This window comes from Macaca mulatta, chromosome 10 (assembly GCF_049350105.2).
Source record: "Macaca mulatta isolate MMU2019108-1 chromosome 10, T2T-MMU8v2.0, whole genome shotgun sequence".
Taxonomy (NCBI): Eukaryota; Metazoa; Chordata; class Mammalia; order Primates; family Cercopithecidae; genus Macaca; species Macaca mulatta.
This window is the reverse complement of record NC_133415.1, coordinates 19,798,393-19,813,006: the sequence shown is the minus strand read 5'-3', so window position 1 is coordinate 19,813,006 and position 14,614 is coordinate 19,798,393. Positions and strand designations below refer to the sequence as shown.

The following is a 14,614-nucleotide window of genomic DNA, read 5'->3' as shown; positions in this document are numbered from 1 at the left end:
CCGGGCCACAGAGCGAGACTCCGTCTCAAAAAAAAAAAAAAAAAAAAAAAATCAAAATATATGTGATAAACTGCCCTGCCAATTGGTTTGTCCAATATACTTTTCTCTTATATTAAATATAAAAGCAGGCTGGGCTTGGTGGCTCACTCCAGCCTGGGCAACAAGAGCAAAACTGTATCTCAAAAAAAAAAAAAAAAAAAAAGAGCAATCATTGAGACTTATATAAATTAATAGATTTAGTTCTGATTTTTACAATAATTGTGAATCATTCTTAAAAGTCTAATACTAGAGTTTAATTCATGTATGCATACACATTTACTAAAGCAATTATCATGCTTTCTACCATACTCCTCACTTCAAAATTTACAATGCTTTATTATAAATTCAGTAATGAGAAATGCTTTTTTGAGACCCCAGTCCAGGCTGGAGTGCAGTGCTGTGACCTCAGCTCACTGCAACCTCCGCCTCCCGGGTTCAAGTGACTCTCCTGCCTCAGCCTCCTGAGTAGCTGGGAATACAGGCGCGTGCCACTACCGCCTGGCTAATTTTTGTATTTTTAGTCGAGATGGGGTTTCACCATGATGGCCAGGCTGGTGTCAAACTTCCGACCTCAAATGATCCACCCACCCCAGCCTCCCAAAGTGTTGGGATTACAGGCATGAGCTACTGCTCCTGGCATCATGTTGTTTTAGTAATGCACAGGTTGGCACTATCGGGTTATTAAGAGCATCCATAATCTGAAAATACAAAATCTGAAATGCTCCAACATCTGAAACTTTCTGAGCGCCAACATGATGCTCAAAGGTCACGTTCAAAGGGAATGCTCACTGGAGCATTTGGGATTTTCAGATGAGGGATGCTGGTAAGTATAATGCAAATATTCCAAAATCTGAAAAAATGTGAAGTCTGAAACATTTTTGGTCCCAATAATTTGAATAAGAGATAGTCAACCTGCATTATTAAAATGGATAAATTATGACTTTAAGACTTTTAGAAAAATACCTTACCATTTGTACTCCATAATTTATTTCTCGGTGTTTTATATCATTTCCTTTTTTTTTTTTTTTTTTTTTTGAGACGGAGTCTCGCTCTGTCACCTGTGCTGGAGTGCAGTGGCCGGATCTCAGCTCACTGCAAGCTCCGCCTCCCGGGTTTACGCCATTCTCCTGCCTCAGCCTCCCGAGTAGCTGGGACTACAGGCGCCCGCCACCTCGCCCGGCTAGTTTTTTGTATTTTTTAGTAGAGACGGGGTTTCACCGGGTTATCCAGGATGGTCTCGATCTCCTGACCTCGTGATCCACCCATCTCGGCCTCCCAAAGTGCTGGGATTACAGGCTTGAGCCACCGCGCCCGGCCTTTTTTTTTCTTTTTTTGAGACGGAGTCTCGCTCTGTTGCCCAGGCTGGAGTGCAGTGGCCAGATCTCAGCTCACTGCAAGCTCTGCCTCCCGGGTTCACATCATTCTCCTGCCTCAGCCTCCCAAGTAGCTGGGACTACAGGCGCCCGCCACCTCACCTGGCTAGTTTTTTGTATTTTTTTTTAGTAGAGATGGGGTTTCACCGTGTTAGCCAGGATGGTCTCGATCTCCTGACCTCGTGATCCGCCTGTCTCAGCCTCCCAAAGTGCTGGGATTACAGGCTTGAGCCACCACACCCGGCCTATATCATTTTCTTAAAAGAATAAATTAACTTTTTTTTTTTTTTTTTTGAGACGGAGTCTCGCTCTGTCGCCCAGGCTGGAGTGCAGTGGCCAGATCTCAGCTCACTGCAAGCTCCGCCTCCTGGGTTCACGCCATTCTCCTGCCTCAGCCTCCCGAGTAGCTGGGACTACAGGCGCTGCCACCACGCCCGGCTAGTTTTTTGTATTTTTAGTAGAGACGGGGTTTCACCGTGTTAGCCAGGATGGTCTCGATCTCCTGACCTCGTGATCCGCCCACCTCGGCCTCCCAAAGTGCTGGGATTACAGGCGTGAGCCACCGCGCCCGGCCAAAAATTAACTTATTTACTTGAATTGGAAACAGAAAAGTCAGGAAGAATGATTTGCTTGATGGGCTTAAATAATAAATTGCTTCCACCAATTAAATTATATGCCCAGGCTCTTCCATAAACTTAGTGTACTAAAATCTGCAGCTTCAAGGGTTTTTTTCTTTTTTTACAAAAGTACATTTGATTAAAAGCATTTTATCAAAAGACATCCTATGTTTAGGCAAAGATTTATTAAAAATTTTATTTTTCTCAACCCTCTTTCAGTATATTGGAATGAATAAAGTACCTCTAAGTGAAAGAGGATCTGGCATTTGACATTTCCTGGACCTTTCTTGGTCTGTTCAGACACTGAGACAGTAACTGCCACTAATAACTGGGTAACAGAACCTTTATGACTGAGTGCTTTTCAATCTTTTGTTTTCATTAAATATAATGCTAGATCACTGTGATTTTCTGGCATATAACTTGAAAGAAGTGGAAATAATTGAATGACTTTACTGTATTAAAACTCCTTCCTCTCCCAACTACTTATTTATGTAAACAAGGTTCTTCAGACATACAAATGCAAGAGAGAATACAACTGATAATGAATTCTTTTTCATTTGAGTAATAAATACTACTCGATCTCGGGATATCTGAAATATTTTTAAAATTTCTCTTGAAAAGACATACAATAGGTCAACAAAAGAACCATTAAGACAAAAATACAACATATTAAGATAAAGATTATGGTGCAGAAGTGGAACATCAATCATGATCCTAACAAATGATTATTTATTTTATTCGTGTTGTGTGAAGCACTATAATGGATGAAGTAGTACACATTCTTTTCTCAATTACACTGTATAGAAATCTTCTTTTTGGTTTTTTTTGAGACGGAGTTTCACTCTTGTTGCCTAGGCTGGAGTGCAACAGCACGATCTTGGCTCACCGCAACCTCCACCTCCCGAGTTCAAACAATTCTCCTGCCTCAGCCTCCTGAGTAGCTGAGATTACTGGTGCATGCCACCACACCCAGCTTATTTTGCATTTTTAGTAGAGATGGGTTTCTCCATGTTAGTCAGGCTGGTCTCAAACTCCTGACCTTGTGATCCACCCGCCTCGGCCTCCCAAAGCGCTGGGATTACAGGCATGAGCCATCACGCCCGGCCTTGTATAGAAATCTTAAGTGTTGGGAATTCTTATTCATATTTTACAGGGAAGTTCCTGAGAGACCTCTGTTAGGCTTCCATTTGCTGATAAGAAATGAAGGAGCAAAATTGATGAGAAGAAAATATAAGTCTGGAGATCTTTTTTAAGAAAAACTAAACTCAGGACTTTTGGGTCCTTTTCCAGTTTAGTGCAGAGTATTTAGGAGCTTGAGCTCTGGGGTTGGGTAAATCCTGTGACAGACAGAAACCACATGTGCCAGGATCAATGCTACAACCTAACACAGGTTCCTCATTGCAACACTGGAGGATTAAGATTATGTACGCAATATATTAAAATGTCCTTGCATATAAATATGTAGTGACAGTACTAATTAATTCTTTAGGGTAAATTCCTAGAAATGTATTAAATGGCTCTCAGAGTGTAGGACCATTTAAAGGGTAATTATATTATGACAAACAATTTTCCAAAAAAGTGAACCTACCTTGTAATAGAGAAGGAGCTCACCTTTTGGGTCGAGGAAGGCCCATGGGGGTAAGATTAGGATCTGGTCTAGGAATGGTTTTCCGGATGCGAATCTGTGAGACTTTCTTTGGCCTCTTCTCTGGCTCAGCCTATTTTTAAGGATTAAGAAGAAAGATGGTCACGTTGTAAGACATTTTATTTATTTATGTATTTTTTGAGACAAGGTCTCACTCTGTGGCCCAGTGGTGCAATCATAGCTCACTGCAGCCTTGAACTCCTGAACTCAAATGATCATCCTGCCTTGGCCTCCCAAAGCACTGGGTTTACCAGTATAAGCCACCATAACTGGCAATGTTTACTTTTAGATGGGGTCTTGCTATATTGCTCAGGCTGCTCAGGAACTCCTGGGCTCAAGTGATCCTTTTGCCTCAGCCTCTGTGGTAGCTAGGACTATAGGCGCACGCCATCACCCCTGGCATATTTTAAGACATTTTAAAATATAAAGTCCCTTGGCTTGGCACTTAAAGACACTGCTACCTCACTTTAGAGATGATTCTAGTAAGTAGTTTATGACAAAGCTCCCACTCCTATTCCTGCTGGTTTTTAATTTTACTATTTATTTATTTATTTATTTATTTATTTTTTGAGACGGAGTCTTGCTCTGTCGCCGAGACTGAAGTGCAGTGGCCGGATCTCGGCTCACTGCAAGCTCCGCCTCCCGGGTTTACGCCATTCTCCTGCCTCAGCCTCCCGAGTAGCTGGGACTACAGGCGCCCGCCACCTCGCCCGGCTAGTTTTTTGTATTTTTTACTAGAGACGGGGTTTCACCAGGTTAGCCAGGATGGTCTCGATCTCCTGACCTCGTGATCCGCCCGTCTCGGCCTCCCAAAGTGCTGGGATTACAGGCTTGAGCCACCGCGCCCGGCCTACTATTTATTTTTTAAGACAAGAATTTTGCTCTTGTTGCCAGGCTGAAGTGCAATGGCATGGTCTTGGTTCACTGCAACCTCTGACTCCTGGGTTCAAGTGATTCTCCTGCCTCAGCCTCCTGAGTAGCTGGAATTACAGGAATGCGCCACTGCGCCCAGCTAATTTTTTATTTTTCGTAGAGACAGGGCTTCTCCATGTTGGTCAGGCTGGTCTCAAACTCCCAACCTCAGGTGATCTGCCCACCTCGGCCTCCCAAAGTGCTAGGATTACAGATGTGAGCCACCACATCTGGCCTTATTTATTTTTTGAGACAGAGTCTCACTCTGTCGCCCAGGCTGGAGTGCAGTGGCACAATCCAGGCTCACTACAACCTCCATCTCCTGGGTTCAAGTGATTCTACTGCCTCAGCCTCCAGAGTAGCTGGGATTACAGGCATGTGCCACCACATTTGGCTAATTTTTGTAATTTTAGTAGAGATGGGGTTTCACCATGCTGGCCAGGTTGGTCTCGAACTCCTGACCCCAGGTGATCCACCCACCTCAGCCTCCCAAAGTGTTGGGATCACAGGCACGAGCCACTGTGCCCGGCCTTTTTCTTTTTTTTTTTTTTTTGAGATGGAGTCTCGGTCTGTCGCCCAGGCTGGAGTGCAGTGGCCGGATCTCAGCTCACTGCAAGTTCCACCTCCCGGGTTTACGCCATTCTCCTGCGTCAGCCTCCCGAGTAGCTGGGACTACAGGCGCCCGCCACCTCGCCCGGCTAGTTTTTTTTTTGTATTTTTTAGTAGAGACGGGGTTTCACCGGGTTAGCCAGGATGGTCTCGATCTCCTGACCTCGTGATCCGCCCGTCTCGGCCTCCCAAAGTGCTGGGATTACAGGCTTGAGCCACCGTACCCAGCCTTTTTTTTTTTTTAAGATGGGATTTCACTCTGTCACTTAGGCTGGAGTGCAGTGATGCAATCGGGGCTCATTGCTGCAACCTCCACCTCCTGGGCTCAAGCAATTCTCCCTCCTCAGCCTCCCAAGTAACTGGGACTACAAGTGTGCACCACCACGGTCAGCTAATTTTTGTATTTTTTGTAGAGACACGGTTTCGCCAGGTTGCCCAGGCTTCTATTGAACTCCTGGACTCAAGCGATCCACCCACCTCAGCCTCCCAAAGTGCTGAGATTACAGGCGTGAGCCACTGTGCCCGGTCCCTGCTGTGTTTTAAGCAACTACTCCCCTCATATCATCAAAACAAGAATCGTACATTCAGTTCAGATATTGAACTGTCAACATGAAAGTTTGCAACTATCGAAGACAATAGACGATGCAAAATTGAACATCATCACCATCCACTCATCTCTTTGAATGCATAAAGCAGCTCTTTGGTCCAATTCTCTAAACAGTTACATGCTGTTGGCAAGAAAAAAGTATCTGGAAAACAGTGCAGATTAAAAGTCCACTGTGTCCTTTATTGGCGAAGAGAAAAACTCCTGGCTTACTACTCTCCAGGATTCGGCTGACACTAAAGGTGGTATGTAAAGATACTCAGAGGCCAGTCTGTAGTTACCATGTGATGTGAGTTGACAATGGCCACCATCACCTGACCCCACCAGCACTTTACACTTACCTCTTTCTGTTCTGGAGGGCTGCTCTGTGGGCAGGGGCATGCTGCTTTCACACCATCCAGCTCATCCAATCCAGGAACCTGGAACTCAGAGGCTGAAAGCAGGAGCTTGCTGACAGCTGATTCTGCTACCAAGCAAGACTTTGGTACCAAGGCAGGGAATGGAGGCTCCAGCCTAGCACCATGAAGAGAAAGAGAAGATAGATATGAGAGGGGTTCCCTTTCTACTTCCAGCACACTCAACTTCTTCTTTTTTTTTTTTTTGAGGCGGAGCTTTGCTCTTGTTGCCCAGGTTGGAATGCAATGGTGCAATCTTTGCTCAATGCAGCCAGTCTCTGCCTCCCAGGTTCAAGCGATTCTCCTGCCTCAGCACCCGCAAGTAGCTGAGATTACAGGCATGTGCCATCACTCCTAGCTAATTCTGTACTTTTAGTAGAGACAGAGTTTCTCCATGTTGGTCAGGATGGTCTCGATCTCCTGACCTTAGGTGATCCGCCTGCCCAGGTCTCCCAAAGTGCTGGGATTACAGGCATGAGCCACCACACCCAGCCTCAACTTCTTAACATCTAGGCCTCAATACTTTTTCTTTCTTTCCAGGAATGATATATTCAGTCAACCTGCTTTCTAGTCACTTCCAGACATAGCCTGTACCACGTATGTAAAAAAAATTACAAGAATGTGTCATCCATTTTATTGCTATGGAGTTTTATAAGGAAAACTGTAAAAAGGAACAGAATTTTTGGGTGAGGAAGGTATCTGGTAAACCACACAAATGAACAGCGCTCAGATGAGATCAACCCTGTCCAGGGACTGAAGTTGGCTATAAAACATGAAGTAGCTTGAGAGGTGACTTCTGGTACAATAAGCTGGTTAGTGATTTTCAATTTTTTTTTTTTTAACAAATGGTATTGATTACAAATTCCTAGTTGCTGCTTGTAATAGAACATATTTCAATCTCAGAGATGTTTATCTGAGAGACACAGATCAGGTTTACAAGGACAAGAGATCAAAGTCATGCCACAGATGATCCATGCCACCTATGCATGCACTCTCTTACACACACACATGTGCACACGCACTGAGCCTCATGTGCTCACCTTGTTTGACTGCCGCTGGTGTTATATGTAGCTTCCATGCCTGGAAGAGGCACATATGGTAACATGGTGTGGCTAAAGTAAAGCAAAAGTACAAAAGCAACAGGTAAGGGCAGTGGGATAACAGGAAAGGTTTTGACGTTATTGTGGGTATTAGCACATGATAGCCCCAAGAAGACAAGAAATGTCAGTTACCCAGAAAGAGGAAAACTTCCCAACCAGGAGAGTTACATTTATGTGCGCATCACTGGAATGGAGGCAGACTGACAGGAAGATTATTTTCTAACTTAAATGGAAAGAAAGCGGAGACAGAAATAAAGAACAGTGGCTGGGCAAGGTGGCTGAGGTGGGCAGATCGCTTCAGCCTAGGAGTTCAAGACCAGCTTGAGCAACACGGCGAGACCTTGTCTCCACAAAAAATACAAAAATTACCCAGGGGTGGTGGAGTGCACCTGTGGTACCAGCTACTCAGGAGGCTGGGGTGAGAAGACTACTTGAGCCCAGAAGGTCAAGACCGAAGTAATCCAAGACTGCACCACTGCACTTCAGCCTGAGTGACAGGGCAAGACCCCATCTCTAAATAAAAATAAATAAATAAAAATTTAAAGAATATATTATACCACTCAGTTGTGTACTGACTCTATTAAAATAAAATCTGCCAGTTTCTATAACCTTACAAAATATTAGAGAGAAACCAATTATTTTCTTTTTCTTTTTATTTTTTTGAGACTGAGTCTCGCTCTGTTGCCCAGGCTGGAGTGCAATGGTGCAATTCTGGCTCACTGCAAGCTCTTCCTCCCGGGTTCAAGAGATTCTTCTGCCTCAGCCTCCCAAGTAGCTGGGACTATAGGAGTGTGCCAACATGCCCAGGTAATTTTTGTATTTTTAGTAGAGATGGGTTTTCACCATATTGGCCAGGCTGGTCTCGAACTCCTGACTTTGTGATCTGCCCGCCTCGGCCTCCCAAAGTGCTGGGATTACAAGCACAAGCCACTGTGCCCGTCCCAATTATTTTCTTTAAAGCCAAGTTACACATAAAACATAGCTACACAGCCGGGCACAGTGGCTCACACTTCTAATCCCAGCATTTTGGGAGGCTGAGGTGGGCAGATCACTTGAGGCAAGGAGTTAAAGACCAGCCTGGCCAACATGGCAAAACCCCATCTCTACTAAAAGTACAAAAATTAGCTGGGTGTGGTGGTGGGTGCCTGTAATCCTCGCTACTCAGGAGGCTGAGGCAGGAGAATCGCTTGAATGTGGAAGGTAGAGGCTGCAGTAAACTGAGATTATACCACTGCATTCCAACCTGGGCGACAGAGGGAAATTGTTTAGTTTGTTTAGACAAACTAAACAAAACAACATAGCTATATAGAAGAAAACTATTGGCCGGCCATGGTGGCTTACGCGTGTAATCCCAGCACTTTGGGGAGGCCGAGGCAGGTGGATCACATGAGGTCAGGAGTTCAAGACCAGCCTGGCCAACATGATGAAACCCCGTCTCTACAAAAATACAAAAACTAGCTGGGCATGATGGCACGTGCCTGTAATCCCAACTACTTGGGAGGGTGAGGCAGGAGAATTGCTTGAACTCGGGAGGCAGAGGTTGCAGTGAGCCGAGATCATACCATTGCACTCCAATATGGAAGACAGAGCAAGACTCCATCTTACAAAAAACAAAAACAACAAGAAAAAAACCTATTAAAAGTTAAGTTAATTTCTTTATAACTTTTTTTTTTTTGAGATGGAGTCTCACTTTGACACCCAAGCTGGAGTGCAGTGGCATGATCTCAACTCACTGCAACCTCCACCTCGCGGGTTCAAGGGATTCTCCTGCTTCAGCCTCTCGAATAGTTGGGACTACAGGCACCCGCCACAACACCGGACTAATTTTTGTATCTTTCATAGACATGGGGTTTCACCATATTGGTCAGGCTGGTCTCCAACTCCTGACCTTGTGATCTGCTTACCTCAGTGTCCCAAAGTGTTGACATTATAGGCATGAGCCACTGTGCTCAGCCCGCTAGAAACCATTTCTAAGCTTGTTTAGAAAAACAGCAAAATTCTGGCCAGGCACGGTGACTCAAACCTGTAATTTCAGTACTCTGGGAGGCTGAGGTGGGTGGATCACCTGAGGTCAAGAGTTTGAGACCAGCCTGGCCAATCTGGTGAAACCCTGTCTCTACAAAGAATACAAAATTAGCCGGGCGTGATGGTGCATGCCTGTAATCCCAACTATTCAGGAGGCTGAGGCAGGAAAATCACTTAAACCCAGGAGGCAGAGGTTGCAGTGAGCTGGGATCGCACCACTGCACTTCAGCCTGGGAGACAAGAGTTTCACACTGCAAGAGTGAAACTCTGCCTCAAAAAAAAAAAAGAAAGAGAGAAAAGAAAAACAGCAAACTTTTTTTTTTTTTTTTTTATGAGACGCAGTCTTGCTTTGTCGCCCAGGCTGGAGTGCGGTGGCTGGATCTCAGCTCACTGCAAGCTCCGCCTCCCGGGTTTACGCCATTCTCCTGCCTCAGCCTCCCAAGTAGCTGGGACTCCAGGCACCCGCCACCTCGCTCGGCTAGTTTTTTGTATTTTTTAGTAGAGACGGGGTTTCACCGTGTTAGCCGGGATGGTCTCGATCTCCTGACCTCGTGATCCGCCCATCTCGGCCTCCCAAAGTGCTGGGACTACAGGCTTGAGCCACCGCACCCGGCCAAAACAGCTAAACTTCTAAACTCTAAGCCCAGGCACATGGTGTTAAGGCATTTTTAGAGCCTATGAGAAGTACCCATAAATACCACCCCCTCCACCTTCCATTTGAATTTAAATAAAGTAAAATAAAATAAAAAGCTAGAAATAGGGAGGGAAACAGAGAAAATTTTCAACACCAGGAAACAGAAACATCAGGTGGGAAAGGAAGAGCGCTGGAAGACGAAAAGGGGCAAAAAGTTTACACCTCCACAGGGGGAAAAGAGTAACTACCATCTATCCTAACCTCAGGAACAGACATAGTTTGGAGAAAGTAGCATTTTTTGGGGATGGAGTCTTGCTCTGTTGCCCAGGCTGGAGTGCAGTGGCGTGATCTTGGCTCACTGCAACCTCCACTTCCCGGGTTCAAATGATTCTCCTGCCTCAGCCTCCTGAGTAGATGGGACTATTGGTGTGTGCCACCACGCCCGGGTAATTTTTGTATTTTTAGTAGAGACGGGGTTTCACCATGTTAGCCAGGATGGTCTCAATCTCCTGATCTCATGTTCCACCTGACTCAGCCTCCCAAAGTGCTGGCATGACAGGTGTGAGCCTTTGCACCTGGCCAGAAGTAACACAATTTAAAGCCTGGGAGACAAGAGTGAAACTCTGTCTCAAAAAAAAAAGAAAAAAGAAACAAAGAAAAGAAAAATACATAGCAGAGCAATTACGAGGTTTTAGAGGCATATCAACAAAGTAGACAATAAAAGCAGTACACTAGCATTTAAAACAACGTCAGTCACTCTAATGTATTTTCATGGTTGTCTTATGATAAGTGAACTTTTTTTTTTTTTGAGACGGAGTCTCGCTCTGTCGTCCAGGCTGGAGTGCAGTGGCGCGATCTCGGCTCACTGCAAGCTCCGCCTCCCAGCTTGACGCCATTCTCCTGCCTCAGCCTCCTGAGTAGCTGGGACTACAGGCGCCTGCCACCACGCTGGGCTAATTTTTTTGTATTTTTTTTTTTTAGTAGAGACAGGGTTTCACCATGTTAGCCAGGATGGTCTCGATTTCCTGACCTTGTGATCCGCCTGCCTCGGCCTCCCAAAGTGCTGAGATTACAGGCATGAGCCACCGTGCCTCGGCATAATAAGTGAACTTTAAAAAATAACTATAAAGGCCAGGCATGGTGGCTCACGCCTGTAATCCCAGCACTTTGGGAGGCTGGGCGGGCAGATAACCTGAGGTCAGGAGTTCAAGATCAGCCTGACCAACATGGAGAAATCCCGTAAATACAAAATTAGGTGGACGTGGTGGCCTGCAATTCCAGCTACTTGGGAGGCTGGTGCGGGAGAATCACTTGAACCTCGGAGGCAGAGGTTGTGGTGAGCCAAGACTGCGCCACTGCACTCCAGCCTGGCAACAAGAGCGAACCTCCATCTCAGGAAAACAACAACAACAACAACAAAAAACTGTAGGACATGTACTTGTAACAGCAATTCATCTTTTAATTTTAGTCAGTAATGTTCATGTTCCGGGTTTTTTTTTTTCTGACACTTCTATTTATTCAGTTTTCTGCTAAGATGCTGAGGGAACTACACAATATGAACCAGCAGCTTTGTTGTTTATTTATTTATTTATTTTTGAGACAGAGTCTCACTCTGTTGCCCAGGCTGGAGTGCAGTCGTGCAATCTTGGCTAACCGTAACTTCTGCTTCCCAGGTTCAAGAAGTTCTCCTGCCTCAGCCTCCTGAGTAGCTGGGATTACAGGCATGAACCACCACATCCGGATAATTTTCATATTTTTAGTAGAGGCAAGGTTTCACCATGTTGGCTAGCCTGATCTTGAACTCCTGACCTCAGTTGATTCGTCCACCTCAGCCTCCCAAAGTGCTGGGAATATAGGCATAAGCCACCTCACCTGGCCACCAGCAGCTTTGTTGTTGAAATTTGCTTTTTGAGACATAGTCTCACTTTGCCGCCCAGGCTGGAATATAGTGGCAAGATCTCGGCTCACTGCAACCTCTGCTGATTCTTGTGCCTCGGCCTCTGAGTAGCAGGGATTATGGGCATGCACCACTACATTTGGCTAATTTTTGTACTTTTAATAGAGATGGGATTTATTTTTTTATTTTTTGAGACAGAGTTTCGCTCTTGTTGCCCAGGCTGGAGGGCAATGGTGTGATCTTGGCTCAGCACAACCTCCACCTCCCAGGTTAAAGCGATTCTCCTGCCTCAACCTCCAGAGTAGCTGGGATTTCAGGCATCCGCCACCACGCTCGGCTAATTTTGTACTTTTAGTAGAGATGGGGTTTCTCCATGTTGGTCAGGCTAGTCTCGAACTTCTGACCTCAGTTGATCCGCCCGGCTTGGCCTCCCAAAGTACTGGGATTATAGGCATGAGCCACCACACGCCTGGCCTATTTTTTTTTTTTTTGAGACGGAGTCTCGCTCTGTCGCCCAGGCTGGAGTGCAGTGGCCAGATCTCAGCTCACTGCAAGCTCCGCCTCCCGGGTTCCCGCCATTCTCCTGCCTCAGCCTCCCGAGTAGCTGGGACCACAGGCGCCGCCACCTCGCCCGGCTAATTTTTTGTGTTTTTAGTAGAGACGGGGTTTCGCCGTGTTAGCCAGGATGGTCTCGATCTCCTGACTTTGTGATCCGCCCGTCTCGGCCTCCCAAAGTGCTGGGATTACAGGCTTGAGCCACCGCACCCGGCCTATTTTTTTTTTTTTTTTTTGGAGACAGAATCCTGCTCTGTTGCCCAGGCTAGAGTGCAGTGGCGAGATCTCGGCTCACTGCAACCCCCGCCTCCTGGGTTCAAGGGATCCTCCTGACTCAGCCTCTGAGTAGCTGGGACTACAGGCAAATGCCACTATGTCTGACTAATTTTTGTATTTTTTTGCAGAGACAAAGTTTTGCCATGTTTCCCAGGCTGGTCTCAAACTCTTGGACTAAAGAGATCCACCTGCCTTGGCCTCCCAAAGTGCTAGGCTTACAGGCATGAACCACTGCATCCCGCCTGAACTAGCCCATATTGACACACAATGATTCTACGTTAGAGACACACAATGAACAAGGCCCTCCTAAGTTATTTGGAATATTAAGGCTTTTTTGATGTCTAATCTTTCAACTATAGCAATCAATAGTAAGGGCAAATTTAAAAATATTTTGTTTACTTAAATAATTACAAAGAGGAGGATTTATCTATCATGTCTATAGCAGCTTTTTAGGGATTCTTTTTTTTTTTTTTTTGAGACAGAGTCTCGTTCTGTCACCCAGGCTGGAGTGCAATGGCGTGATCTCGGCTCACTGCAATCTCTGCCTCCCGGGTTCACGCCATTCTCCTGCCTCAGCCTCCCAAGTAGCTGGGACAACAGGTGTCTGCTGCCATGCCCATCTAAGTTTTTGTATTTTTAATAGAGACAGGGTTTCACTGTGTTAGCCAGGATGGTCTTGTTCTCCTGACCTCGTGATCCGCCCGCCTCGACCTCCCAAAGTGCTGGGATTACAGATATGAGCCACCACACCCGGCCAGGGATTTTTAAGCTGAGTAAGTAAGTTTAACTCTAGACTTTTTCTTCTCTTTTTTTTCTCTATTTTCAATTGGAAGGTACCATGATATTGATGAAACTATTTCCAACTATTCTCAATGATCACACCACAAGAACTCCTTCCCAGTTCACTTTAAGTTCTATAAATCCTAAAACTGAAGTAGGTAAATGCCAATTTTTGAAGCCTCTACATTGCCAAAAGAAAGGCAGGGGTTCATAAACCAGATCTGGTGATACCTATGTAATTTATTCATTAACTAAAAATATATTTATTCTGCGTCCTCTATATATCAAACAGAGTTAGGTGCTGGCTGTTTAATGCTTTGTGAAGGAGATAATGTTACAAGCGATTATGTGTTACTATTTATAGTCTTTCACTTGTAATGGGTGTTTGTTTTCTGCAAGGTGGATGCAAGAGTAGAAAAGATTCAGCTGGGCATGGTGGCTAGCACCTGTAATCTCAGCACTTTGGGACGCCAAGGTGAGAGGATCACCAGATGTCAGGAGTTCGAGACCAGCCTGGCCAACATGGTGAAACCTCGTCTCTAATAAAAATACAAAAATTAGCCAGGCGTGGTGGCAGGCGCCTGTAATCCCAGCTACTCAGGAGGCTAAGGCAGGAGAATCACTTGAACCCGGGAGGCAGAGGTCGCGGTGAGCCAAGATTGCACCACTGCATTCCAGCGTGGGTGACAAGAATGAGACTCTGTCTCAAAAAAAAAAAAAAAAAAAAAAAAAAAAATATATATATATATATATATATATATATAGCCGGGCGTGGTGGCGGGCGCCTGTACTACCAGCTACTTGGGAGGCTGAGGCAGGAGAATGGCGTGAACCCAGGAGGTAGAGCTTGCAGTGAGCCGAGATCACGCCACAGCACTCCAGCCAGGGCAACAGAGTCAAACTCCATCTCAAAGAAAAAAAAGCAGGCTGGTTGCAATGGCTCATGCATGTAATCAGAGGTCGTGGTGAGCCAAGATTGCGCCACTGTATTCCAGCCTGGGTGACAAGAATGAAACTCTGTCTCAAAAATAAAAATAAAAATTAAAATTAAAAAAAAAAAGCAAGCTGCTTGCGGTGGCTCATGCATATAATTCCAGCACTTTGGGAGGCTGAGGCGGGCGGATCACCTGAGGTCAGGAGTTCGGGACCAGCC

At 45.5% G+C, this 14,614-nt stretch overlaps 1 protein-coding gene and 1 long non-coding RNA gene across 7 annotated transcripts in view; one reads left to right on the top strand and one right to left on the bottom strand.

Annotated features, from left to right (window-relative positions):
- Positions 1 to 14,614, bottom strand: part of PRR14L (proline rich 14 like) — a 72,430-nt gene that overhangs the window by 19,168 nt on the left and 38,648 nt on the right. For 4 of the 6 annotated variants that reach the window (XM_077949885.1, XM_015150089.3, XM_077949886.1 and 1 more), the window contains 3 exons: positions 7,235 to 7,306; positions 6,141 to 6,312; positions 3,641 to 3,747 (listed from right to left, as the gene is read on the bottom strand). In XM_077949885.1, coding sequence (XP_077806011.1) covers positions 3,641 to 3,747; positions 6,141 to 6,312; positions 7,235 to 7,306 — 351 coding nt within the window. Of the gene's footprint in view, positions 1 to 3,640; positions 3,748 to 6,140; positions 6,313 to 7,234; positions 7,640 to 14,614 lie in introns of all 6 variants that reach the window. The other 2 variants (XM_077949887.1, XM_015150092.3) reach the window with 2 other exon arrangements.
- Positions 12,731 to 14,614, top strand: part of LOC144331789 (uncharacterized) — a 38,942-nt gene continuing 37,058 nt past the window's right edge. The window contains exons 1-2 of the long non-coding RNA XR_013399288.1: positions 12,731 to 13,189; positions 14,388 to 14,575. This is a non-coding gene — a long non-coding RNA (uncharacterized LOC144331789). The remainder of the gene's footprint in view (positions 13,190 to 14,387; positions 14,576 to 14,614) is intronic.